The sequence below is a fragment of the Hippichthys cyanospilos genome, chromosome 20 (genome assembly GCF_059441005.1).
Source record: "Hippichthys cyanospilos isolate Australia breed blue-spotted pipefish chromosome 20, RoL_Hcya_1.0, whole genome shotgun sequence".
In the NCBI taxonomy this organism is placed as follows: Eukaryota; Metazoa; Chordata; class Actinopteri; order Syngnathiformes; family Syngnathidae; genus Hippichthys; species Hippichthys cyanospilos.
In genome coordinates this window covers 8,921,720-8,947,822 of record NC_142388.1, presented here as the reverse complement: position 1 = coordinate 8,947,822, position 26,103 = coordinate 8,921,720, and the positions used below count along the sequence as shown (strand labels likewise).

Here is a 26,103-nt window from a genome sequence, read left to right as displayed (position 1 = left end):
TACGATAAAAATAATAAGTTTTTTTTTAATATTTATAAATAGAAAATAGAAAATACGTTTAGTATTTGTCCACAGAAAAATATTCCACTTCTCTTTTGAATCACAGGAGAGATCCGTTCACAAAAAATAAATCAACTTGACAGGTAACGAGAGGTGGCACATGACAAGTTGGGTCAAACCATTCTCGTATGGGGGAGAATCTGGGTTTTTAAAATAAAGAAATTGAACAACCTACTCAAGAATTTTATGGATTTTTTTTCTAGAAATATTTAATCAATTCAGTATTTCTTGATTTTTGCATTTTGTTTTATTTCCAGGGTTACCCTGGCGTGTGGGGTTGTTGCTAGCGTACCTGCGGAGTGTACGGCGGGCTGGGCTGGGAGGGCGGGTGGTGGTAGGGAGACGGCTTGAAATGGTGAAAGACCGGCGGGTAGGGCAGGTGCACGGGCGGGTAGCCGGGGGGCTTGGCGTGATTCTGAGGTAGCTTGAGGGGCCCGCGTGGGTAGGTGTCGCCCGTGGTGCCGTGGGGGCTGCCGTCCCGGGACGGACGCTCGTAGTCACCCTGCAGGAGGTCACGCGGCATCTTTATTTCTATGCGTGGCGTCAATTACAAAAGGCGTGGGATTGCGCTCGTTGAGGCACGACTGCTCGTGGCGCGGCACTAAATGTGCATCGGAATGGATTTAATAACCTAATATAGACGATATTTATTGGCATTTTCTGGAGGTTCACACGCGCGCGCATCCCCGCACGGAGGACAGGAAGGGGAGGAGGAGCGCTCCTGACGTGTTGGGATGGTGTATAATTACATGGCGCAAACTCTTATAATCAATCACTGTGGCGGCGCGTGAGGAAGGGGGTGGCCCGCGCCGTGTCCCCCCTTTCCACTGTATCGTTGCCTGGCTGGCTGTCAGCCAAAGGGGGTCTCCTGATCCATGTTGGTTAAACGCGCATTAATCTGAGTTTGGCAGGGTAATCAACAACCTAACTCAAGTGTGAAATTGAATTCGGCGGCGGAACACGGTCGAGCCCGCTTTTATGCTAAGGCTGCAAAAGAGAGAGGGGAAAAAATAAAGTGCCGCAACATCAATTTGTCACTGAGAGCTGCTGCAGAGAAAAGGGGGAGGAAAGAAAGAGGGAGCGCGTGTTTATTATTGTGCGAGAAAGGGGACAAATGAAGCCGGTGCGTCGGGTACGCTGAAGGAAAAAGGCAAAAGAAGGGCCGTGATTGCTGAGCCTGGTGTTTTGCGCGGGGATGAGAAAAGTAGAGTCTGCGGGCAACATACGGCGCCATGCAAGTTCTCGCCAGGCATTTGCTGCGCATGCTAGCTATGCTTGCTTACACATACGTTTCAAAACTCAGTAATAGTACATATATTTAAAAACGCAGGTCGCTTGCGCCAATTAATTGAGTTTTCAATCACCATATTGGCTGCCACGATTAATTAAGCTGATCCACGGTGATATTAACATTTAAAATGGCGATTTTACCATGAAAAAGTCAAGCGCTTATTTTTTATTACACGTCAAATCAAGCACTTCCACCAGGAGGCAATGTTTCCCACATGTTTGCATGACAAACGCCTCTTATTTTCTCAGTCTAATATATTATTTACCAGTGTGAAACGGCATTGAGTTTCTCACCTGATTTCGAATATTTACAGTCCTAGCTGTCAATTAAGACCCATTTTGAAAAATCTGGAAAAAATTTTGTTTGAAATGATCATTTTGACTGCTAGTTGATGAATGTTTGCTAAAACAATAATGGGTGAGTGTTGAGAATGGCTTGCTAACTTTCCCGATGCAACGCTAATGCTTGCAAACAAACTAGCCATACATGCCTGAAGCAGCAAGTAAATTCATTTTTAACATATTGTCTATATTCTGAAATGACACCAAGCTATTATTACAAATTTAACTTTTTCGACAGCAACTCCAAATGACCGAGTCCATTTGTCAATTATAAAAAGCAAACATGGCCCACGAGCTGCAGTCTGCCCAACACTGCTTTAGCAAACAAATGAGAAAAAGACCTCCTTCCTCCTACCGCAGTCCAAACCTGCATCGCTTGCTGATTTTTTTTTTTTTCTCCTCCCTATGAGCGTTTATTTAGTGAGGCGTGCAGGTTAAATGCTTTTTCATCAAGGCGCCCTGGGATCCACATCAGCAAACCTGCTGGACTTAGCGCCGCGCGGAGGAGGAGGAGGACGAGGATGAGGAGGAGGTACGGTAGTAGTGCCGCAGATGCCATCACGCTGCGTGGCGGCCTTAATGGTGCACGGAGATGGAGCATAAGGACCCGACTCCCTCCTCCCTTTGCGGGTTAACTGCATCGCTACCTCACGCCTGCACTGCAAGCACTCCGAATGTGACAGACCAAACCAGGTGCTGCAGTTGGCCTCGGTTCTCAACGGAAAAATCGAGTCAGACCATCTCAAAAACTTGCTGACACAGGGTAAGGCCATGATGGGTCCAACGGATAACGCGGTGAATGACAACCTTTTGAGGGGGCCGGTTCGGGCCAAAATATTAATCACGATTATTTCGGTCAAGATTGAAATTACGATTATTAATCTTGATTTTTCATCGTTTGGTCAAACATGTCTATTACCCTTTTTTTAAAACAAGCAGTATACAAACTAGACTGCAAAGCTTGATACTTCATGATAATAAACTAAAATAAATAAATAAAATAATAATTCAAACGAATTCCCCCAAGATATAACACTTGGCACACAGGCTTTCACAATGGGATTTTTCAAAATGGGCCTCCATGGAAAGCGAGCACTGTATATGTTAGGAATCAGATGAGAAACTCCCATTTCACACTGATAAATAAAATATTAGGGTGAGAAAAGCAGAGGCTTTTGTCATGCAAAAATGTGGGAAACATTGCCCCCTGGCGGTAGGATGAAAAAGTGCTTGATAAATGTTTAAGAACACTCAGAAAAAAGTTTTAAAATAGATTAAACACGGTTGAAAATCATTGCTGAAAATGGGCAGACTATCAACTAGGGATATCCCGATGGGATATTAATATCGGTACGATATCAGCCATATCAAAACAGTATTCGATTATTATCAATATGATTGGTTGTCATCCCAATCGCCGATAGCTTGAAACGATGTCGTATTTCTATAAAATTCTTTTTTTGGAATCCTGTGCTCTTACATAAGAATCCCATTAAAACGCAGCATCTTATTACTTAAATGTAATCTTGCTCTGGGAAGTCTTTTTATTCTTTTTGTCATCTACCTCGCCTGCCCTCTTCCTTTGTTCCCTTCGACTTCACTTTCCGCCCGCTCTCCTGGCGTTCATTATGTCACGGCCGCGCGCTCCAAACTTTAAGCTGTAATCGATCGGACTGCGGCGGGGGATCGAAACGACGTCCATTAATGTCGACGGGAAGCTCGGACAGACTATTCTTTTAAACGCGGAGTGAGTACTCAGCGGACGCTTCAATGGGTACGTCTCCGGCGCTACCGCAAAGTGAAGACAATTCTAAACAAGTTCTTGACATGGCCTTTACCTTGCCGATGGTCTGCGAGGCGGCGAGGCTCTCAGACAGGCGCGGGTACGTGTAGGAGCTGTACGGGTGGGCCTGGGCGGGGTTCTTGAAGGGTCCGCCGGCCGCATAGGGGACATTGGGCTCCTGGAGCCCGGAGCCCGAGCGGGACCTCTGCCTGATGGCCGGCGTGGGGCTGGTCTGCATCACGTAGGAGCTTTTGGGCCGCTTGTCGTAATCGTCCCGCCCTCCGCCGTAGCTCCACTCGCTGTCCGGGTAGTTGATCTGCTCGCTGTGAAGGGAGGCGCGGGACGGGGTTCCCACCGACGTGTCCCGGTAGTCCTGGCTGGACGAGCCGCCCACGGAGGCCCGGTAATAGCCGCTGGAGCCCACCCCGCTCCCTACGGTGGAGGCCACTTCGTCCGCGGAGCGCCCCTTGCTCTCCAGGTAGGTGTGGTAGTCCGGCGGAAGCTTGCCGTAGTCCGACTTTTGGGGCATGGCGTCCGGGTAGAAGGGGCTGCGAATGTGGTGCGAGTGGCCGTTGTGCTTGGTGAAGCGGTAATGCCGCCCCACGGCCCATTCCCCGTCGGCGGAGAAGCCCGGCTTGTCCGGAGCGTAGTCCCGGCCGGAGGCGTCCAGGTCGCAGGAGTAACGCGAGTAGTAGTGGCCGAAACCGTTCTCCTCGGGGCCGGCGGGACGGGCGCCCGCCGGGGGCCTGGAGCCGGCGCCCGCCTGATGAAGACCCGGCGGGCTCTCCTTGCGCAGCGAATTGGAGCGCGTCACCGAGATGTTGTCGAATTCCTCCAGCAGGCCGTTGATGGACGCGTCTTTGGGGGGCCGGTTCCCCCGCACGATGGTCTGCGAAATGAAAAAAAAAAAAAACAACTCGGTAACCACGTTGAACGGCGGCGGGCCGAAAACGATGGGGGCGCATTCCATTTCAGTTCGGCCATTCCGGTCTGAGAACTGAGGGAATTGAAATTCGGGGGACACAATTTCAATTCCTTGGACTTGGGCTCAAGTATGAAATCAATCATCACTTGCAATGAATGAACAAGCATTCCTCAAGCTGGATCTACACTACATGCTAGAAATAGACCAATGCTTATTTTTTTCCGGCACGATCCTGATTATCGGACGAAAAATAAACGCAGGGAGTACGGTTTGCAAAGTGTGTGCAAGTGGGTTAAAAACTAGCAATATAGGGCATTTCTATAATGAGTCAATCCATTAAAAAAAAAGTCTGAGACCCAAACGATTTGGGTTTTAGAACTTCCACCAAATTTCGACTTTCTCCACTTCCTGCCACGAAACAGCCTCATTTTCAGACGCTAACAGAAAGCCGGCGGTGGATCCGAGCCGCTGCTTTCCCTGCCCCATTTCCCTCGCAACGGATTAGCTTCATTTTCAGTGGGCGTAGCGCGGGGATGCGTTGTAGTAGTCGTGACGTCGTGCGCGCGCGCACACAAAACAAGAGCGATTAGGGGTGCATGTGGCGGGGCGCAGAGGCGGCTTTAAACATCAGGGGGTGCTTCTCATCCCCTCCTACCTTGCGCTAAGCCTTTTACATGCCGTTGTCGCGGTGACTCACGGGAAGCTAGCGCTGCACTAGTAGTGGATCACGACGCAAAAGAAGTGTAGGGGAAAAAAAATGATACGATGCAAATCCAGACACAGCAGGTGCTTGTTTGTACAAATATGTTGCGTGAGCACCGCGTGGGTTGATTTACTTGATTGTTGCATAAGGGTCAGAAAAACGACAGAAAACTTTGGAGGTTAAGGGTTGAGTGATTAATCGTGCTGTAAGGATAAAGTATTTTCGGGAAGGGAAACCCAGCCTCGTATTTCATACAGAGATTAGATTCTATTCTTCAATCATTAAAAAAGTATGTTTCTACTTTGTGTTCTTTAGTAATCACTGCTTGAAAAAACCTACTGTATTTTTTGGACTATAAGTCGCAACTTTTTTCTCGTGATTTGAGCCTTGCGGCCCCTCCGCAGTTTTTTTTTTTTTTTTTTGCTAGCCACCAGGGGACAAACCACTGGTATAATGTTATGGAACAACTATGAAATAGAACTGAAAAGATGTGGCTCAACAACTGCGCTCAATTTTTTTTTTTTTTAAATATAGTATTAATATAAAAATCGAATAAGGCCAGGTTTGCGACATGCACTATATTCATTGCCTTTCATTTTCATTTACACTACGTCAATTTGCACGACGCGTCGGTAGTAAGCTCAAGGTGGTGCATATATTCCAAGCGAGGCCGGCTCTTTAATACAGCAGCGCGTTTTCAAATGGTGGCAATCACACTGAAGCGCATGAAAGCCGCTAAATTAGCTGTCAGCAAGTGCGCCTGTTTTGATTCCCCCTGAGGAAGAAAAAGCGCGCACGCCGTGTTCTTTTACACCTTTTAGAGCGGAAGAATAAACCAGAACCCGGAGAATTTTGCAGGCGTTACATTTTGTAGGGGTTGCAGGCGTAAAACTTGATTTTGGAAAGTTCCACGCAATTGTGATTCAGCGTTGTAGGCGTGGCCTGATTATTGTCAACGTCAGCAAGTTTTGATGGACCGTCACACGTCTCTGTCACGCTCTTGTCACATGTGCTGAAGCGGGAAAGATGCAAAGCGGCGATGTGCTGACACAAGAAAACATCCGTACGTCTTTAAGCACCTGAACAGCGCCAGCCCACCCCCACTTAACGCCCCACGCTAGCGCCATTCATCCATCAGTGTCGACACGCACGTCGGAATATTCGGCCTCGATGCCAGGATATAAACCCGTGTTAACACGACAGTCGAGAGCTCGGGGAATTTCATATGCGGGTTCATCATTCTGCAGGATTCAAAATGTGATCGCATATAGCCTACGGTAAACGTATAGTATATAACCACGGGGGTTTGGAATTTGAAAAAAGACGGTTTAATGACATCATGAGGTTGCAATGATTCATGAGTCAGCAATTTTAAAAACCCAGTTAATGTCCTGTCACTCAATTGCATTTTCTATCATTTTCTTTGCGACAAAACACAAAGTTCGCTCCACGAGTTGTCACAAGGGATGAAAAAGAACGGGAAACAACAGGAAAAGGTAGAAAAGACGCGGCAGACAGCAATCGTTTCGTCCGATTGTAAGAATCAAAAAGTCACGTATTTGTCTTAAAACCAGAATGAGCTGGTGTCTTTTGTCTTCCTCCAATAAAAGTACGCGCAAATTCAGCATCGCTCTTGCTTGCCTTTTGCAACATATTGTAATAACTTGAGGGGCTCATCTGCTCACATTTATACACAATTGTTATCACTACCTTCAGGCCAGTGGTGCTTTTTTTCAGCTAATACATATGCTTCAGACAATAAAAGATGGAAATAGCCTTCTCTCCGAGCAAAAGGTCCCCCGCTATGAGCTGCCTGGATGCCGCCAACTGGAACATGAGGTGAAACGTCCGCTAAACGCAGTGACGATGTCAAACTGAGCTGCTGCAGGATGGATGCCCTCAGGAGCGCAAATCTATCACCATTTGGACAGATGCTGCAGTACATCCAACAACCTTGCCTGACAGAAATATGGAGCTCTTATGCACTTTAAAGGGGGGGATGGAGTTTGTGATTTAAAGAAAAAAAAACACAATCACTTTTTGGCATGTATATAGTGCCCGTTGATATGCATTGGACAAAAAAAAAAAACTAAATATACATGTTTACAGTTCAGTTCCAGGTTTCCCTGGTCTCCGTGTATAGAGTTTGCATGTTCTCCCCGTGCCTGCGTAGGCTCTCCCCAGGCTCTCCGGCTTCTTCGAACACTTAAAAACATGCATGGTAAGTGCGTTAGTCTAAATTGTTCTTAGGTGTGATTGAGAGTGTGAATGGTTGTCCCGGTGTGCTCTGTGATTGGCTGACAACCAGTTCAGGGCGTCACCCGACTACTGCCCGAAGACGGCTGGGATAAGCTATAGAAAATGGATGGATGGGTCAAAAAAGGAGCGACCCAGTATTTGAGGCGATATGATCGAACTTTCTGTGTTGTTTTGGATCAAACAAGCCCCAAAATGAGTTATCTAAAAAAATAAAGATACAGGAACTTGGGTCGGGACTAAATATTGGGTAGGTATTTTTTATGCATAATTGGGTTGTTTTTAACCCAAAATCTTTAGAATGTATGAGTCAAAAGTGTGGAAACACAGTCTAATTCACAGTCTGAATTGTAGATTAATACTTACACCATTGCAAAGATGGAAAAATGTTAGTTAATACACAATGTGTTCTATAATTTAAAAAAAACGTGCTGACTGACAGTTATGAGTCAAAAAAAATGGGCAGACATAATTTCTGGGTCATTTCCAATCGCTTTGTACAAAATGTACAAAATAAGCAACTTTTGAGTTGTTTTGTGCAAAAAAAAAAAAAAGAAGGTCAAATTGAAACAAGATTTGCGTTGGTCCTTTGTTTTTGGGATAGTGGGAGGAAACGGGGATACCTGAAGAAAATGCAAACTCTCCGTTTATTATTTTAACCTATTATAGAATGCTAATTAATTTTACGAAGAAATCTCGATCATATAGAAAACAAAAAAATCATTTTCATTTTGCCCAGTCAACTGGCCTCGCACATATTGACTTTATGATGCGGATGACGCTTTATGAACTGGATTGACCTTTCAGGCCACGGCAGTGCATTCTCAAGAGTTACCAGTTGAATTTCCTGAACTTTTCATCTGCTTGTTTGCAACCTTTTGACTGGTGCAGCATTTCAAGCACCAGTCAAATGTGCAATCAGCGCCTCTCGCTTTTGCGCTTGGCAGAGTTAATCATGAATTAATTTGCGGGTCTGCTGCGACGCTCTCCGTGTGAAAGTGGCTTTACATGCCGGCTAACTTAATTAGCGCTCAGCATTGACCGCCTAATATAACTGCTAATCAATAGCAGCGTGAGGCGGCGTGAACAGCGGCTGCACGGGAGGCAGGAACACGGCCGCCGCTGTCGGCGAGGAGAGAGAGACAAGGTTAATTGTGTGCCAAATCACTGTCAAGCGCTCGGGATCGCACCTTGAAATCTCTCCATTAATTTGAATTAGAGGGCTTATAGCGACCGGCCTCAGAGGAAACCGCCCCCATTGGCCCTCGCGCCCCCCCTCCGCTGCCTTTTTACGTCCTTACGGCGGCGTGAGTCGGGTCGCGCTCGGCGCAGGCTCTGACAGCAGCCATATTTCAACGGCGTGCTGCGTTGGCCTGTCCTTTAGTGATAAGCTGTAATAGATCTACTCACCGTAGCCTGTTCAAGGTAAGTACAGCAGAGGGGAGAGGAGGGAGACGGGAAGAAATGGGACGGGGGGGGGGGACGCCAGGACAGGAAATGACAAGGATGAGGGTGGAAGAATGACAAAAGAAACACGACAACAGAGCAGAAAAAGAAATGGATGGACAAATGGAAAGGGGGAAAAATGGGCAAAAAAGGAAGAGGCGAGGATGGAACAGGATGGGCGAAATGGGACAAGGACAAGGAAGTAAAGTAAAAGAACAGGACCTGAACAAGGCAGGGAAGGAAACGATAAGAAAAATGACAGGAAATTAGAAGTAAGACGCGAAGGAAACTTCAAGTTAAGAAACCATGAGAGTGGCCGTGAATGGAAAGGCGAATTTTTAAAAAAAATATAAAAAACAAAAGGAACAAGACAACCGAAGAAACAGCTGAAGATTACAAAGGAAAGATGGGAGGAAAAGGGATGTGAGAAAATAAAAGAAAAATAACAGGACAAGGAAAAAGAAAGATGAAGAAAGGAAAGGGCAAGGGAATACATTACATGACATGAATGGCCAATGGGAGGGCAAGAAAAAAAAAGACAGGCTATGGGGAAAAATAAACAGAAAAACAATGGCAAAATACACAAGTAGAAAATGGAAGGGAAAGCAAGAAAAGCAAACAACACAAAATAACAGAACACCAGGAGAATTATTGGGAGTAAAAATATATAAAAAAATTATATGACACAGTACTGGACATGGGTAAGGAAAAAAAAAAAAAGAAAAGGCAAGCAAAAGAAAGGAATAGGGATAAGGACAGGAAACGATAAAAAATACAAAGCACTGGACAGCAACAACGTAAACGTAAAGTCATGGAAAGACATGAAAAACTAGGAAAACAAAACTCACACAGGAAAAGAATAGGGGGAAAATAGGACATAAAAAAGGACAGGACACAAAACGCAAAAGGGACGACAAAAAAATACAAAATCTAACGTTACAAACGACAAGAAGGAAAGATGAAGAGAGGAAAAGAGGAAAGTGTACTTTCTCGAGTTGGAAAAATGACTAAGGGGCGGCGGCCATGTTGGAGGAGGCGGCAGCTGCATGACAAATGAGACTCGTTGAGAGATAAGGGGGGATTAACCTTGCTGCTAACGAAGGCGGCCATAATTAATGAGCGTGCCTTTCTGCTGACTCCTGCAGGGAGGCTGCGCGCCATAGCTTGGCGAACAGCGGCGTCCGGAGGCAACGCGGTAAAGGCGTCGGCCAATTGACTTGATCGATATGATTTAGCTCATTTGATCCAAAAAAATGTTTTTTTTTTTTTTTATTGTCTGAACATTGAATCCTGAGTGCTTGATTACATTTCTTTCCATTTTTGTCTAAGTCTTTAGCATGTCTGAAATGGAAGGTACTCAATAAATTAAATACTCAAAGTAATTAAGTAGGTACCAAAGTATTCAATTACTGTAGATAATTAGTACTAGAGTAATCGGGTACTTTGTGCAATTCAGCGCCAAAGTAATTTAGGAAATCAAATCCTAAAACTTTAGTAAATGTATGCATTTAAATACAGTAATAGTACTAAAGTAATTACATTAGTTCTTCAGTACCTAAAGTAATTGATTACTTTGCACTTGAGGTACTAAAGTAACATTGTAATTGATCATTTTGGTACCAAAAAGAAGGAAAAAAAAGAAAAATATCTCAAAAGTACCTGGGATTGAATGTCTAGACCCATAATGTAAACATAAACCTTTGGGATTGAATGAGTTACAAAAAGAAAACACACATTAGCATAATTAACAAATAATGCAAATCACCACAAACGAATAAGTCATATTACTGAATATTGGATAGATATTGTACACGAATTGTAATTGTATCTCAGGGCATTTCAAAACATGTCTTACGCAAGTTGCCATGTACAAATTCTTGTGAAAAAATTGCCAAGTCACCACCTTTCACACAAACGAAAAAAAAACCCAACAAAAAACAAGTTCCCGTGTGAACTCCCGCCCAGCTTCCCGTGTGCAGCTCACAGTCGCGGCGCAGTATTTTCTGGTTGGTTAGCATTACTTAACCTTGACGTCGCTGTGATTTATGGTGTTTGTTGGAATCGCGGAAGGCACACAACACGCGGAGAATAGCGGCGCAGATGCGTATCTCCACATCTGGTTAGATATACATGAAGCTCATCACCTCTGCTACACGCTGCACTGCACTCCAGTCATTCGTTATAAACTGAATTTTTCTAGTCAGTCACGTTTTTTTTCACCAAAACATTACTGCAAAGATGCTAGCGCTCTGAAAAAAGTATTTGCCCCTTTCCTGATTTCCATGTTTTTTCGCATATCTGTAACTCGCAAAGGTTTCATTTCATTGAACCCATTTTAATACCACAGAGACAACCAATGGATATGATTCTAAATTATTTCTAAATGATGATTTTATTTACCAAGGGGGGTAAAACTACAAATATATCTGACATATTTGACCCTATATGCTATAGACATGGGCGGTAAATTGTGCACCATATTTAATTGTGCTTCAAGCCGCGGCACTGGAGCCATTTTTCAGTAAATAAAAAATTGCTCAGCTCAGGCTCGGTTGTCGTCATCGTCGAAAGTTAGGCAAGGTACGCAAATGCGCAAAGTGAAGCATGCGACGTTATGCTGTCGCGCATGCGTACCTGCATCCCAGTTATGTGCACCCCTGTCTATATGAGAAAGCAATTACCCTCAATCACTTAAATTATAATACAACTGACTAACCACAATATTGGGAAAGCTCAGTTCAATTTCACAGGCCATACCCAAAACTAATTGCCACCACCTTTGCTGAATCAAAAAAATCACTTAAATAGAAGGTGTGAGACAGAGTTAGGTAGGCTACACACATACATCATGCCATGATCCAAATTCTGGAGGAAATGAAGAAAAAAATAGGTGATTGAAGCAAACCATTGTCAGAGCAATTATTCACAAATTGGGAACAGGGGCAAATCTTCAGGGGTCGAGCAATGAAGAATACTTCTTGAGTGCATCCAGGAGGTCATAAAAGAACTGAGAAAAACTCAAGAACTGCAAGCCTAGGTTAAGACCAATGTTCCTGACTCCACTGTAACAACAATAACATACTAAAAAGAGCCGCTTTCACATGTACCTGAATGTCTTAGACTCTGACACCCTCTGCTGGATGTTATTAGTCAATGCAACAGGCCAACGTATAGGTCCTATACTATAGGAGCTTCACTAGTTGTAGGCAGGCGCCCTCTAGCGGTGCACAAAGAAATAACTGAAACAAATTTACTGCATTGGGAGCATGCATGGAATGGGGCAGAACCGAGACACTTTCTGGCTGTGGCTCAAGTAGCGCTGAGTGGCGCATGATTAAGGACTAAACCATCACAAAGTCCGCATACTTTCATGGTTGCATTTGTTTTTGTGTTGGATTAGTTAATTTTAAAACTGATATTGTTCTTTATATAGTAAATATGATTTACACGTTCTTGCGTTTGATATATTATTAGAAAAAGAAATATTAAACGTTACTTAAAGTTGGTCAGTTGTTTCGCTCATCGGGAGGAGCTAAGGGGACTTGTAAACCATAATTGAGTTAATATCTGTTGGTTTTGGAATTGATTGCTTTTTTTTCTTTTGAAAACTTTTATTTTCGTGTAATTTTAATGTTTTAATTTAGCTATTGTCCCTATTGTCAACAAATATTGTCACATTTACTTAACACAAAAACAGGATCAATTGTAATAACGTGCAGTATAGAGTGCTAATAATGTTGTAGTTTGCAGTTCAGCCTTACGAGGGCGCCACAGGTACATTAAAGTATCAACCAGCTGCTGGAGCGTTGAATGACAAAACGAATGTTTATGAATGCTCGCTAATTGCCTTAATTTCCAAATTGCTATATTCTGAGACTTTTATTCTTAACAACGGATGAAGAAACCACTCCCATCTTTAAATTAACGGCTTGAAAGTCCTTCCAAAAACCAAACAAAGTATCATTCAATAAAACGGTGAAGGGCAATCGCTGGCATTTTAAGACCGTTCTGGCAAAGCATGCAGGAGGTTGGTGGAAGCCAACATCCCCAGAATGACAGCAGCGAGGAGGGAACCGATCGATGGAATCCACTCCAAAAAAGACAGATGCTCTTCTCTCACTCTATTCTGCTTCAAGTGTATTCCTGCAAACACCAATTTAATCCTGCATCAATTCAGGACTGAGCCCTGCTCAAATTGGACTTGAAATTAAGGGTGCATTGATCCGTTCTAGTAGCTCTCACTCACTGAATGGCACAGTCAATGAAGATGATGATAAAAGAGTGCTTCCATGTCATAATTACTTTGCTGTAAGAATGAACAGGAAACTGGTGAAAGATATACAACTAAATCCTCCATGAATTTAATGTAGATAATGTGTTGCCGAGAAGGAAAGATAGATGTGGTTTATCAAGAAAAATGTTTCGTTTTACAGGTTGTATTAAAGCAAGCTTATAATAGCTTGGGGAAAGTATTTGTCGAGACAACATGCACACAGCCATAGTTAACAGGAAGGGGAGGAAATGTGTCAGTTTATGAAATTCTGATGATCATAAAATTTTCGATCCATGCAAAATGTCCATCTCTCGAACCATATCGAATCGAATCTAATTCCGAACCGAACAGAATCAAATTGCTCCACTTTACAACGTGATGTCATTGAACAGTACCGCATCTCATGTAAATAGCATTACAAGGTTTGAGGGCGTTGGTGGAGCAAAGGTCTCTCAAGAGCTCAGAACCAGCAAAAATAGAAGGTCCGCTAAAGCAGAAAAAGCGAGGCCAACAAACATCCCACCTGTTGTGGCGACCCCTCCACCCGGCCGGACTCTGGCCTCCCTCCGTGCCTTTCGAGGCCCCTTGTCTCTCGGCCCCCCGCCATGATGTCCCCGTCGGCCCCCGGCTGAAGACCCTCTAGCTTCCGTGCAGCGTCACGATCGGGTTTCCTCTAAAAGAGTAGGCGGGTGCAGGGCGGCCAACTGACATTTGGAGCTTAGCGGGTATCACGTGCTACCATTTGGACTTTGCTGTCCTACTGCCTCCATTTGAACGGGCGAAAAATTATAAAAAGCTGACTCTGTGGGGTTTTCTTTTTTTGGGGGGGAGGAGCTAATTTGGTAACATTGTGTTGGCTATGCAAAAGAACTGTGCATTCACGATCTGAACGCTAACAATCCACCTCTTCCAGGATGATGTAAGGCTGAACACGTTGAGCTTCCTGAAAATACCCACAGAGATTTCTCCGCCCACACTACCCACAGTGCATGCAGCACACACAGAAGTGTGTGTGTATGCGTGTGTTTGGCGGAGGGATGGCTCCATGGCGACAGAATGAAAAATACATCTTTGGTGTAAAAAGGATTTTATACGGCAACGATGGTTAGGATTTGTCAATTTGATGTCTGAAAATGAATGATTTCTTTTCATTAGATAGACGAAATATTTTTCAATCAAATCGTTTTGAGTCGAAAATCGTTTCGAATTGTTTCTGGATTGGTCACGTACGTCAGCGTCACGAATGATGACGTTAAACATCAAGCAGTACAGTATATAAACAAAGCCTTGGGACTTGACACTTACAATTAATAATGGTAAAAAAAAAAAAAAAAAAAAAAACTTCAAACCAATGAAAAAAAATGAAGCCTACTTAGAACCAAGCACATTATTTACTTTTAAGCAAATTTTCATTAATTAGCAGTCAAAACGTCATTTTATGTCATTTCAAACCGGATGTATTCAAAATTTGGGGATTTTTTTTCAAAATAGGCCTCAATTGACAGCTACCACTGTATATATCAGGAATCAAATGAGAAACTCAATGCCATTTCACACTGGTAAATAATAGGGTGAGAAAAACAGGCATTTGTCACGCAAACATGTTGGAAACATTGCCCCCTGGTGGTAGGGTGCACCTCACTCCAGTCTACTGTAATAGCCGCCGCGGCTGAGGTAACCTGAGCAAACTGCGAGCCGAAGACAACACGCACTCGCATAAACACGCTTGCTAACATTCACGTGAACTCACCAGCAGCCATAAACACAGCCCATCACTGGAAATGAGCCCCTTTGAGGGTGTGAAGTCAACATGAGATGACTTTCATTAGCCCCGCCAGGGAGGGAGGTGCGCATACACACACACACACACACACACACACACACGCACGCACTCTTCAGAAATCAACATGCCACCTTTGAGCCGGCCATGTTTAAGACATGCTGCTGGGGGGATATGTTAAACCACACTTGTAGATTAGCCTGCGTAATGACGATGGCGGCAGGGAAGCTGGAAGCAATAATAATGCTCCAGTGGAGATGAGCGGCCTGACAACTTGGCTACGGGCTTCACGCATAAACCACGAGACAACCGGTAGGAAGACAGGAGTGCTAGGATGCCGGGATGACTACTCCACTTCACGCGGCTCATGCTAAGAGAAATCGGGGGCTGTAAAAAATCATTTCTCTTTCATTATTTTGACAAAAAATCAGATATTTGGTCATTAATCTTGTTGATGAATTGTTGCATCTCTAATGAAACCCACTTAAAAAAATCCAAATATTTTCTAGGCATGTTTTCATAGCATTTAGTGCACATCAATCAAAATCGAGGGACAGAATCCTGCATGTTTTTGATGCTCCTCCTGCTAACACTTCTGATTTAAATGATTAGCTCATCAGTATGCTCTGCAGGAGTTTGATAATGATCCTAATTATTTGGATTGTGCTGGAGCGAGAAACATTGAAAAGATAACGGATGACGGGTGATTTACAGCACTTTTCTGAGGGTCTTTAAACGTATCGACAGCGAGCAAAGACAATGGATAGCAAAAATATTGTAAAGTGTGAATGGTACATGTTCTCTTACATAGCGCTTTATCTACAGCCATATGGTGCCCAAACCACTTCATAAAGAGATGTACATTAAAATAGTATAGTATAATTTTCTGTAGTCTTAAAAAGCAGGATTAGAAAATGACATTATATCGTAAAAAAAAAATTCTTCCCGTCTCATTCTTCAAATACAAACTAAATAAATTTGCCACCATCAAGTGGCCAGTGATGGAATTACACATAGTAAAAACAAAAGTTAGACTGTATTTTCTCATTCAATGCCAGGGATGTATTTTCACGTTTATTAAGAGTCCGGACATTAAATCCAAAATACTTACATACTAAATCGATATTTAAGTACATTTAGGATTTAATTTCCATATACTTAATTATTAAATAGATTTTTAAGTATCTGGGATTGAATGTCACAAAAAACGAAGAAAAAAAAACGTGCAAATGCATCCCTGGCATTGAATGAGTTAATAACCAGAAAAAAAGCTCCTCAAATCTGGATCCTACGAAGGAACGGCGCATTACCGTATTCAACAAATCCTGCAAAGTACACAAATTTGGGGGAGTCGGTTTGCCAACAGCATGCTTTCAAAATTACTTTAATAAATATAAAAATATTCGCGTAAATATTCGCGTATGAGCGGTAATGCAGTCGTGTTACTGTCAACGAGACGAGCCTAGTGGCACAGCACTAGCATTAACCCGTGGCTACAAAAAGCTGTCAAGGTTCAAAGCAGTGAGGAGGGAGAAGCTGAAAAAAGTATGCCAGTTACTTCTAAAGCCGCTGCTGAGAAAGCTGCTTTTCCCCTATTGTTTGTGCGCCCCACTTTTGACTTTTAAGAGCCATTTCGCTGCACTCAAGACTCCAACCGCACTCTGCGCCTGATGGTTCCCTTTTGCGTGAGTGCATAGCATAAGGAAAAGCACAATTTAACACACACATTGTATGAATTTCAAGCCGCCACTGTCGTCCCTAGAGTGAAAATGGTGGAAGTATTTCGGTAAATAGGGTGGAAAAGATATTTCGAAGCGCGTCAACAGAGCAGAATGAGCTTTCACGTCATTATTATTTTCCTTATTAGCATCATCAGGGGGAGAGGATCATGGAAACATGCCGCTATAGCTCATCTATATTTCCTGGGGGGAGGGCGGTGGGGGGTTTTTTGGAGGTTGCGGGGAACTCATGCAGATGAAACAAAGGGAAGAGTGGAAATGAGCTCTAAGTAAAGACTTGGCAGAGCGATGTAGTTATGTCATATGTGGAGTCATTCTTCCGCTTCCCGCCTCCACCTATATGCACGGCGGCAGCAGGCAGCGGCGAGGAGATGCAATAACTAGCCGGCGGGGGGGTGCAAAGTGAGGAGAAGAAGAGGCGAGAGGGTGGGGTTCGGGAGTCGGGGGGTTCAGACGGGTAGAGGGAGTCATACTTTGGGCGTTTCGGACAGCCGGACCTTCTTGGGAGATATCTGTGAAGAGAGCAAGACAATTACTTTCTTGTTCCCCCCTCTTCAGAGATATTTCCTGTGGCATATTGCTGTTCTTGGTTGTGGCCATTTTAGGTGAGGCTAACGAGCTTTCATGCTAACCGTGTGCACTTCCAATGGCGCGGCCGCGATTCATTCAGGTGACAAGGTCGGAAAGTGGGGAATTTCGATTTGGGGCTGGAAATGGCACAGGTAAGTTTTGCTTGAAACGATGGTGACCAAATTTGAAGGTCAAGGGTCAACTGGTTGACTCGATTTTTTTTTTTTCTTCAGCTAAATCCGATTTAGATTAACTCTTACGTTGTACAAGATCCCATTTCTTGGCCTTAAAGCATAGGTGTCGAACTCTAGTCCTCGAGGGCGGGTATCCTGCGGGTTTTCCGGTTTTCTCTCCTCAACACACTTGATTGAAATGATGAGCTCATTAGTAAGCTCTGGGGGAGCTTGAAAATGATCCAAATCAGGTGTGTTAAGAAGAGAAAACCAGAAAAGCTGCAGGATACAGGCCCTCGAGGACTGGAGTTCAACACCTGCGCCTTAAAGGGACAGTGCGTAAAATCAGTTTTTCATTAAAAAGGAATAAATTAAATGATTGTAAATTTAAAAAACTTGCAAACAAATGTGCTCTTAAAGACCAACAGTATGTTTTAAATATAGTCATAGGTCTAGTTATCATGAAATTATATTACATGGGAGGTGGCACTTCTCCGGAGGCGGCCATGTTTGTTATTGCTACGGACAATGGGAAATGCAGCACCTGCAGCACCTCCTGCTGTCCGGAATGAAAAACCGCTCTAAATCTTACACACTAGCCCTTTCAAAAACCTTTTGCGGAATGCTTCGGGCAATTGTCAATGAATTGTAATACATTTGGCTTAATACAAAAATGTAATGTACAAAACACTTCGATAAATAGAAAAAAACACATCACTGTTCACACTGCTAATGTTTTCAGCATTCCATTCTTAAAAATCTGTTGTGCAAAGAAGTTTGATTAAAAAAAAAAAAAATCCCTCACTAAAGCACTGTTGCAAACTGTGACCCTACAACAAAGGTCAGTAGATGACTTTGTTTCTGTATTTTATGGCTTAATCAAGGAAAGCTGTGTATATAGTCTTGTATTACTTGAGTCATTTCCAGCCACTCCAGAAAGAAAAGTTCACGTTAACTCTACATGATGATTCATTTGGGGCTTCAGCGTTTGCTGCGCGTCAACCGTGCTATGAATTCAGAAACAAATCGATGGTTAATTTCCAGCCCGGAGGGCGGCGAGGGGTGGGGGCCTTCTGGAAATCCGGACAATTATCGGACCGCTGACGGACAGTGTAGGCTGAGGCTGGGGACGAAACAAATCCGACTTGAGGCCAGCTGGAATTTACTGAAACGTCTTTATGAGTATCAGTGTGGAAGCCAATGAACAACAACACAACAGAGGAGACACTCAGAAGGCTCAGAGATGAGGAGACACACACAGAAAATGAACACTTGCGCTGACGTTCATGGATTAAGTCTTGAGATTTACCAAAATTTAAATCTGCATTAAGCATATTTTCCTCATTCGAAGTCAAGCTTTTGTAGCCGTCTGGTATGATGTCACTTTTACTCGTCTTTGCCTGAGTCAGAAAACAAAGTAGGTCTTTTCTATTTTTGCTTTTTACAATGACAGCAAACATCAGCTGTGTTTGCCGCTCGTCGTTTTTCACTTTGATGCTCTCTGCCGCTTAGATCCCCGATGCTTTGTTCATGACTTTTAATGTCCCGCAACAAAGAGAATACGCTAGGAGTACGTAACAGCATCAAAGGTGCATATACTGTAAAGGGTTGGTCACGTTTTTTTTCAAATGTTTATTTCTCAAATGGAATCCACTGATAAGATTAAACGAGTGCTGTAAATAGATTAAAACATGAGAGCGTTTAATTGTAAACAATGATCTCACTCTTTTTAATCTCACATATAAACCCTAAAGTTGCTTTTACAGGAGAAATGGTGCAATTCGTTCTTGTCATTTGCCATGAGTAAAAAAATGTGCACCCTGTCTGTTGCAGACCTGCTCAAGCAAGGGTGTTTCCGCGTTAAATTTGGCAAAGAACTTTGCTATGGCTTGCTACATTGCTGTGTTTGTTGCTAATTTTAGCTGCGTGCTTTGCATTTATGTGGTAGGCTAAACTTGAGCTTCGAACAACAAATGCATATCACCGTACTTGTATCAAAGGTGTTGTAGGCCAACAATTCTCACGTGCTCTTCTATTTTCAAGTTTTCTCTGACTGCTGAAATTGCCTTCCTAGCCACAACAGGAGCCTCTCAAATTATGCCAAAAACAATGGCAGCCAATCGGTGTCCCCTTCAGAATGTGACTGACCCTTGTTTTCCAACCCTCAACAAGAACCCCCTTGCATTAAAACAGATTTAATCGTGGTAAAGAAAATAATTTACTTGTGGAAATTAAAGAACACTCACTCTTAATTGAGTATAATTAATGGATTTCAATTAATTTGTTAATATGACACCCCTATTTTAAACTGCTATCTAATTATACCGTAGCAGATACGATAACATATAATACATTTAAGAAGCACAATACCTACACAAATTATGTTTTATTTTATAGAGACCGACACCACAAAGAAGTCGGTCTGACGGGCAGTATGAAAATGAGAGTCGGATGATCAACTTCTCGATTTATACCTTTAACATCGACCAATAATCATCTTAATGCAGGTTTAAAGCGGTTCACTTGGACGTGATTATTAGTGGGCATATTAAAAGTGATGCAATAGTGTGAGATGGCCAGATGGTATTGGAGAAAACAAAGGAACAAGTGTAGGACTGGCGTGGTGTGAAGCAGACATGCTCAAGTGAAAATGTATCCTTTGAAAAGATAAAGATTAGAATCACACGGCTTAATCCCAAGAGGTCAAACTGGAAGAGTAAACAGGTGCTTAAACGGTAAGAAACGTTAGGGTGTGGCTGGAGCCCCGCGACCCCCTTCCCTACCTTCATGGGTGCAAGTTGGATGGGGGTGATGTAGGAGGGGTCCACCATGGGCTTAGGCCGATTAGCCGTGTCGGCCAGAAGGCTCTGCCACTGCTGCGGCAGCCCGGTGAACTTCTGCTCCCGCGGATCGAAGCCCGTGTGGACCCGGTGCTCGAAGTTGGATGGGGCCGAGATCTCCAGCCGTTTCTTCTTCTTACCGAACATGCTGGAAAACCCTGACAAACCTGTAGAAAAAGAAGGACCAATGCGTCACGCGTTGCTACGTCTGATGTCATTTTTGACTGGACCTTCGCTAGCTCTGCTAATGCTACTGCCAGTTCCCTGCTAAGTTTGATGTCTCTTTTTACATGACAGTTGATAGATAGCGCTGGTAATGCGTGGAAAAAAATCGGAGCGTGTTGATGAGAGTTTAAAGTTCTATTTGATTTTTTTAGCTTTTTAGCTAAAGCTATCACTTGACTGTCGCTTGCTCTGCTGACGCCATTGGTATGTTGCTTTCTTAGATGTCACTTTCTGCAGAACATGACCGCTGCTGGCCCTTGCCCTTGTGATGAATTGCAGCTAAATTCAGTATCGCTTTCGACACTTATGCTAGGTCTGCTAATGCTCCGAGTTGCTACCTCATTCCTTCGTTTCAATTTCTACTGGATTTCTCTAATGCCGGGGTACTGCTTGTGTAACTGCTTCCAACTTGTTGTTAGCTTTGCTAATGCTTGTCATAATACATCTCTTTGGATTTCTGCGAGCTCTGCTAATGCCGGTGTACTGCTTGTGTAACCTCTTCCAACTTGTTGCCAGCTTTACTAACGCGTATCATTATACCGCTCTTTCAAATTTCTGCACATAGCTTGGAACTAATTTGCTAATGCGAAGAGCTATCATGATATGACTGATGCCATTAAATACGGTTTTAACTCGCAATTATTCGTTTTGTAAAATATCCCTGGTTCGGTTGGTGATGCAGAGACCAAATTAAATGCATTATTATGTATTTTATAGTTGCAACAATGCCGCAGGGTATAAACCAGGCAAGGAAAAGAACAAGTGTCTAACCGTGCCAGAAAAGAACAAGTCTACTTTGGTTATGTAAGTTCAACAGCAGATAGAGGAAAAAAAAAAAAAAAAAAACTAAACTCCTTCCACTGTGAAGGAACAAAATGTCAGACAAATGATGCCAACTTGGGATTTTACTGCTTCTATTGGGACTGAGAGTGAGCTATGAGAGTCACATGAAATGCGTGGTGTCCCTGGGACAAAATGTCATGATGTCCACTGTGAAAGGACTTCATTGTTTTTCTCTTTCTAGGAGCCATTGTTCTCAGAGTTATACTTGTAGCATCCCCTTTTTTCTTTTTCTGCATTGTATTACTGGATAGCTCCACTTGGAAAGTCTGAAAATATGTGTCTCATGGTGTTTTAACTGTGTCGTCAAGATAATCATGACCAGACTGCAAATAAAGTGCTCGAAAGAAATCAGAAAGTTAACTGTGGTGCTTCAAAGCACCTTTCACGCTAAGTCTAGCAAGCTAGCTCAGGCTAAATGACTTAATAGGCACTATTGTTACGTTTCAATTTCCTAATTTTACATGCTAATGCATTGAAGGAACTATACTGTATTAGAACCTTCTACAATCAAGACCAAATTCAAACTAAGAAGAGTTCCACTTAAGGTTTTTACATTTGACTAAGAAAAAGATCGATTCTGGGAATTGCGATCGTTTCCTTTGCTGAGCTAGCTGGACCAATTTAGCTACTTCAACGGGCAAAAGAGCGGAATAAAAGGATGACAAGAAAGAGGGAGTAAGCGTGGTGAGAAGGAGTGTTCACAAGGCTTTTGCGACAAAAAAAAAAAAAAAACACACTTACTGTGGTCTTGGGGGAACACTTAATTTCGGATCAAAGAGGCGCACATATTTGAGTGCAAAAGTCGCCTTGAGGAAGCATTGACGCTTCAGCCGATGTTGCGAGTCAGGTGTCACTGAGGCGTATGGGGTACATCAAAAATAATCGCGACAAATATGAACATTTTTATCCAAATTTGCAAACAAGTACAACCATGAAAATACTCTCCACAAGCCTCGTTTTCAAGCAGCGTAGAAACCAAAGCTAATGTTTGCGCAATCTTCCGCAATATGGGCTGACATCCAGAGCTACCGGCATGACTCCAAGACCACGCAAACCTTGTTTCCAATTTTAGCGGCGGCACCGCACAAGGTGACCGCCGCAAGTTGGAATATTGACACGCAGATCATTTCGATAAGTAATTAGAGTTGCCAACCCGAGGGCCAACCGTGACCAGGCTGAAAGCAACGGCAGTGCAACAGTTTGCATTCCCCAAATGCAATAGAAGTCAAGCTAACAAAAGCAACAAGTGTTCATGCTGAGCATGACAGTAACAAGCTTTTAACTAACTAAATGACCATCTTCAAAATAAACCTTAATGCGAAGTATGCTAATTAATCAAGATTACTTAAAAAGGCCTGTAATATCCCGAAATTGGCTAAAATATGAATCACTGCTTTCCAAAGTAAAAGCAAATGTTTTTAAATGTCTTGTTTTGACATTTCAACAGGGGAATTGGTGACAAAACCAACTTTGTTTAAAAATGTACAGTTTACAACGTGCAAATGTGGAATTTCAGTCAGAAACTTGGAAGTGTAATCAGCATTTCGCGGGCCACATGACATGATGTGGCGGGCCAGATCTGGCCCCCGGGCCTTGAGTTTGACACCTGCGCACTAGCTCATTAAATCTTTTGAGCAATATTTGAAAAAGACCCGCAACAAAATCCGATGGCGGCGGCCTGTGGGGTAGCCGCGACAAAGACAGCAGACCCCTGACCTCGTCGGCCCCATCTTTGGATTACCAAAAGCTTGACGGGGCTTAAATTGTCTCGACAAAGGCTCAAGCGCTAGGATACGGCCAGGCGAGGCGCGGAGTCGTAGCCCGTGTCTCACTGAGCCCGCACGTGATGAGGAGAAGTGTTGAGGCCTTGAGGAAGAACCTCCTTGGGGAGGAAAGACCCGCCATGCAATGTCAGCCGCGCTTAAGGTGTTATTTATAGGCAGCCTCTCACGTTTCGCACTTAACGTTATAGCGCCACACAGTAACAATGTCACACAGTCATAAGAAGACGTAATATACGGCAGACGTATAAAAGAGCGTGACCGGGTTTTATGTCAGCTGTCTTTTTGAAGAAAAGCAAAGGCGAAAGCCGGTTGCCATGACTTTGTTTCTCAAAAGGCTCTGATTGATGCGTGCAGAGGTTAAGGGGCTAAATTAGCCATTGGGATTTTAATGCTGCTGATCATTTTAAATGTTAATCACATGTCGTGCGTATCCTCATGTTCTTTTAACCTTGTTACTTTGAAAAAAAAAATCATTTAATGGAGTAAAACTGCTTTTTTTTTTTTAATTTTGAAAACTAAATGCAGTATGGAGTATTGTAGTTATGATTCCTGCTTGATTTATAGTTTTTTGGGGGCAACCTTGCCTACCGCCTCTATTCCAAAAACGTGCATGTTATTTTAATGAAGCCTGAATCGTCCATTGGTGGAACTGTGCACACAGCCAATTTGAAGTTTTACAGGCAATTAAATTAAATTAAATTAGATCTGCTAATACCTGAGAAAATCTCATGTGCCCCTGAAGTGCCGTTATGGACCTCCAGGGGTTATCTTACCCCAATTGAGAACCACTGCTATAGATTGATGAATGAAGGGATATGCACAAACCGACACAAATTCTCAGATGCACTTTTCAATCTAAAATGCACACAAACACTATGCAAAAGGGCTGAGTCGTCCCAGGGCAAAGATCCTGATTCCCAGGCTGATTTGCCTCCAAACCATCTGTCATCCTCTCCGGTCTCCACAGGCATTTCCCTTTTTTTTCCAACCACCGGAAACGCCACACCTTGCACAGTTCGTTTGGAAAATATGCAAAGAACTTCAACTTTTGCGCATTTAATGTTATATCCTCATTTCAAAATGGACAAACATTTTGGATGTTTTCCACTGAGACGCTGCCCAGGCTCCTTAATCTTGAGCAATTGACTCGCCACAAATCTACTTTTTTGGACAAACTGCATAAGTTGCATTGTTGCTACCGTGTAAATTGTTGAATTGCTGCTCTTACCTAGCAACAAATGGCCAGTGTCTTTTAAACGGTCAAAGTGCAGATGGCACGCCATGGAAAGTGGGGTCGGACGCAGTCAGATCCTGGTCACATGTACGTTAAAGCGCACCTCTAATGGGGCCATTATCCACCACAAAACAAAATGAGCCTCGGAATCCCTTGAGGGGTGATGATTTAGGTCAGCTCCCGGACCCTTCGAAGCTCCCCAAGAGAGATGGTGTTACTACGACGACGGGCCAGCGACCGCGTTTGTGCCTGCGTGCTCTGATAACTCCCAATGTGAGATACAAAAAAAAAAAAAAAAAAGTGCCGACGCCAAGGCGCAGCCAGACAGCTAAAGCCCGGCCACGTCCCGTTCCGCTTTCATTGTTTGCCTAACTCCGGCTGACCGGGCCACATCCCAAACCGAGCAGCCTCCGACCTTGGCACTGTCAAGTCCTGTGGACGTGACGCGCGAGGATGCTGCTCGCGGCAAATTGATGCTGGCTTGTCTTCGCCTCCTCTTTGGTGGAGGACAAATGGGCTGGCGGAGGAGATAAGATGGATAGCAAAGAATGAAACAGCTGGTCCGGCCGGCGGCCGCGACAAAGCCTGGAAGCTCGCCGAGCGCTGCGGGGATATTGGGCCACGACGAGCATCGAAATGCAACTATACTGGAGTTCCGGTACCGGCCTGATGCGGGAAAATTCTCTTGGCTTCCCTCAAAACAAAATACGCTCAAAATCCCCCACAAATCAAGGGCATCGATACGTTCTATATCATTCCTACCTCTCTCAAGTTCAACAGTAAAGTTCCTTTGAGAGTGTTAACATCTGTGTCAAATTTGAATGATTAAAAAAGCATGTGGAATAAGGCTTTAAATCATGAAAAATTAAGCCATATTCTGCTGCCGAGTCTGCCCAATGAGGTCAAAGCACAACCTGCTTAGCTTGTCAATAAAACAAGGCTTCAACTAACAATTTGATAATTGATTATTTTATCCATTATTTGGTCGATTGTTTGATTAATTATTTTTTTTACAGTGTTTTCATTTCCATGTCCTTACCAATCACACGATTTATCACGAATAATACTAGCGCACTAGAGATAATTGTGTGTTAGCAGCTTTTGTTAAGCGAGGATGTACTACATTTTCATTAAAAAAAGCAAGCATACCGAACCAACATCTGACATCCATCCATGTTCCCTAACAGGTATTATTCAGTGTTAAGAATTCATCAAGAACTTCAGTTTGTGTTGTTAACTTTTCTGCGTTATCTTATTTTGAAATATCTGCTTTTTATCTAGAAGGTCACGCTGTATTTCCTATTGACGTTGCAAGTTCGGCCTTTAGCTTTTAGAAGAAGCTTTTAAATAGCCGCACGTGGCTCCGGAGTCGCAGGTTGCTGACCCCTGATTTGGTTCATTTTCAAAAATATATTTGAACATATACAGTAGTCGGTGGTAGGAGAAGCACTGGCGTTAAAGCCACCGACTGTGCAATCATTTTTTCACGAGGAGAAAATGTGTTTGATGGCTAAAAGGGTCATGCAGCAGTCACACCCCTCTCCGCAAGTGTGAGCTATAAATACAGTACACCACCTTCGAGGGTCTTGCCCCGGGGTCTTTTGCCCGTCGTTGGTGGCGGTGAGAGGGGCAGCTGCGCGCTAAATACAGAGTAAGGCAAGTCGAAATATGGCAGCTAAAATGCAGCTTCCACATCTGTCACGCTTGCTTGAGAGGCTCAAGATCATTCCGGAAGCCCCATAAGCAACATTAAAAATAACTTTGGTCACTTGTGAATGTCAGGATTAGCCAGCTAATGGATTAATAACAGTGAAGAAGATAGAGGTGAACAACAAAT

At 43.4% G+C, this 26,103-nt stretch overlaps 1 protein-coding gene across 2 annotated transcripts in view; it reads right to left on the bottom strand.

The window, feature by feature from the left end:
* pak5 (p21 protein (Cdc42/Rac)-activated kinase 5) overlaps positions 1-26,103 on the bottom strand; it is a 47,379-nt gene that overhangs the window by 7,379 nt on the left and 13,897 nt on the right. The window contains exons 2-5 of one of the 2 annotated variants that reach the window (XM_088403109.1): positions 20,124-20,347; positions 17,071-17,109; positions 3,531-4,364; positions 353-562 (exon numbers count right to left, since the gene is read on the bottom strand). In XM_088403109.1, the coding sequence (XP_088259235.1) occupies positions 353-562; positions 3,531-4,364; positions 17,071-17,109; positions 20,124-20,327 (1,287 nt within the window). In that variant the 5' untranslated portion in view covers positions 20,328-20,347. The remainder of the gene's footprint in view (positions 1-352; positions 563-3,530; positions 4,365-17,070; positions 17,110-20,123; positions 20,348-26,103) is intronic. The other variant, XM_088403110.1, reaches the window with a different exon arrangement.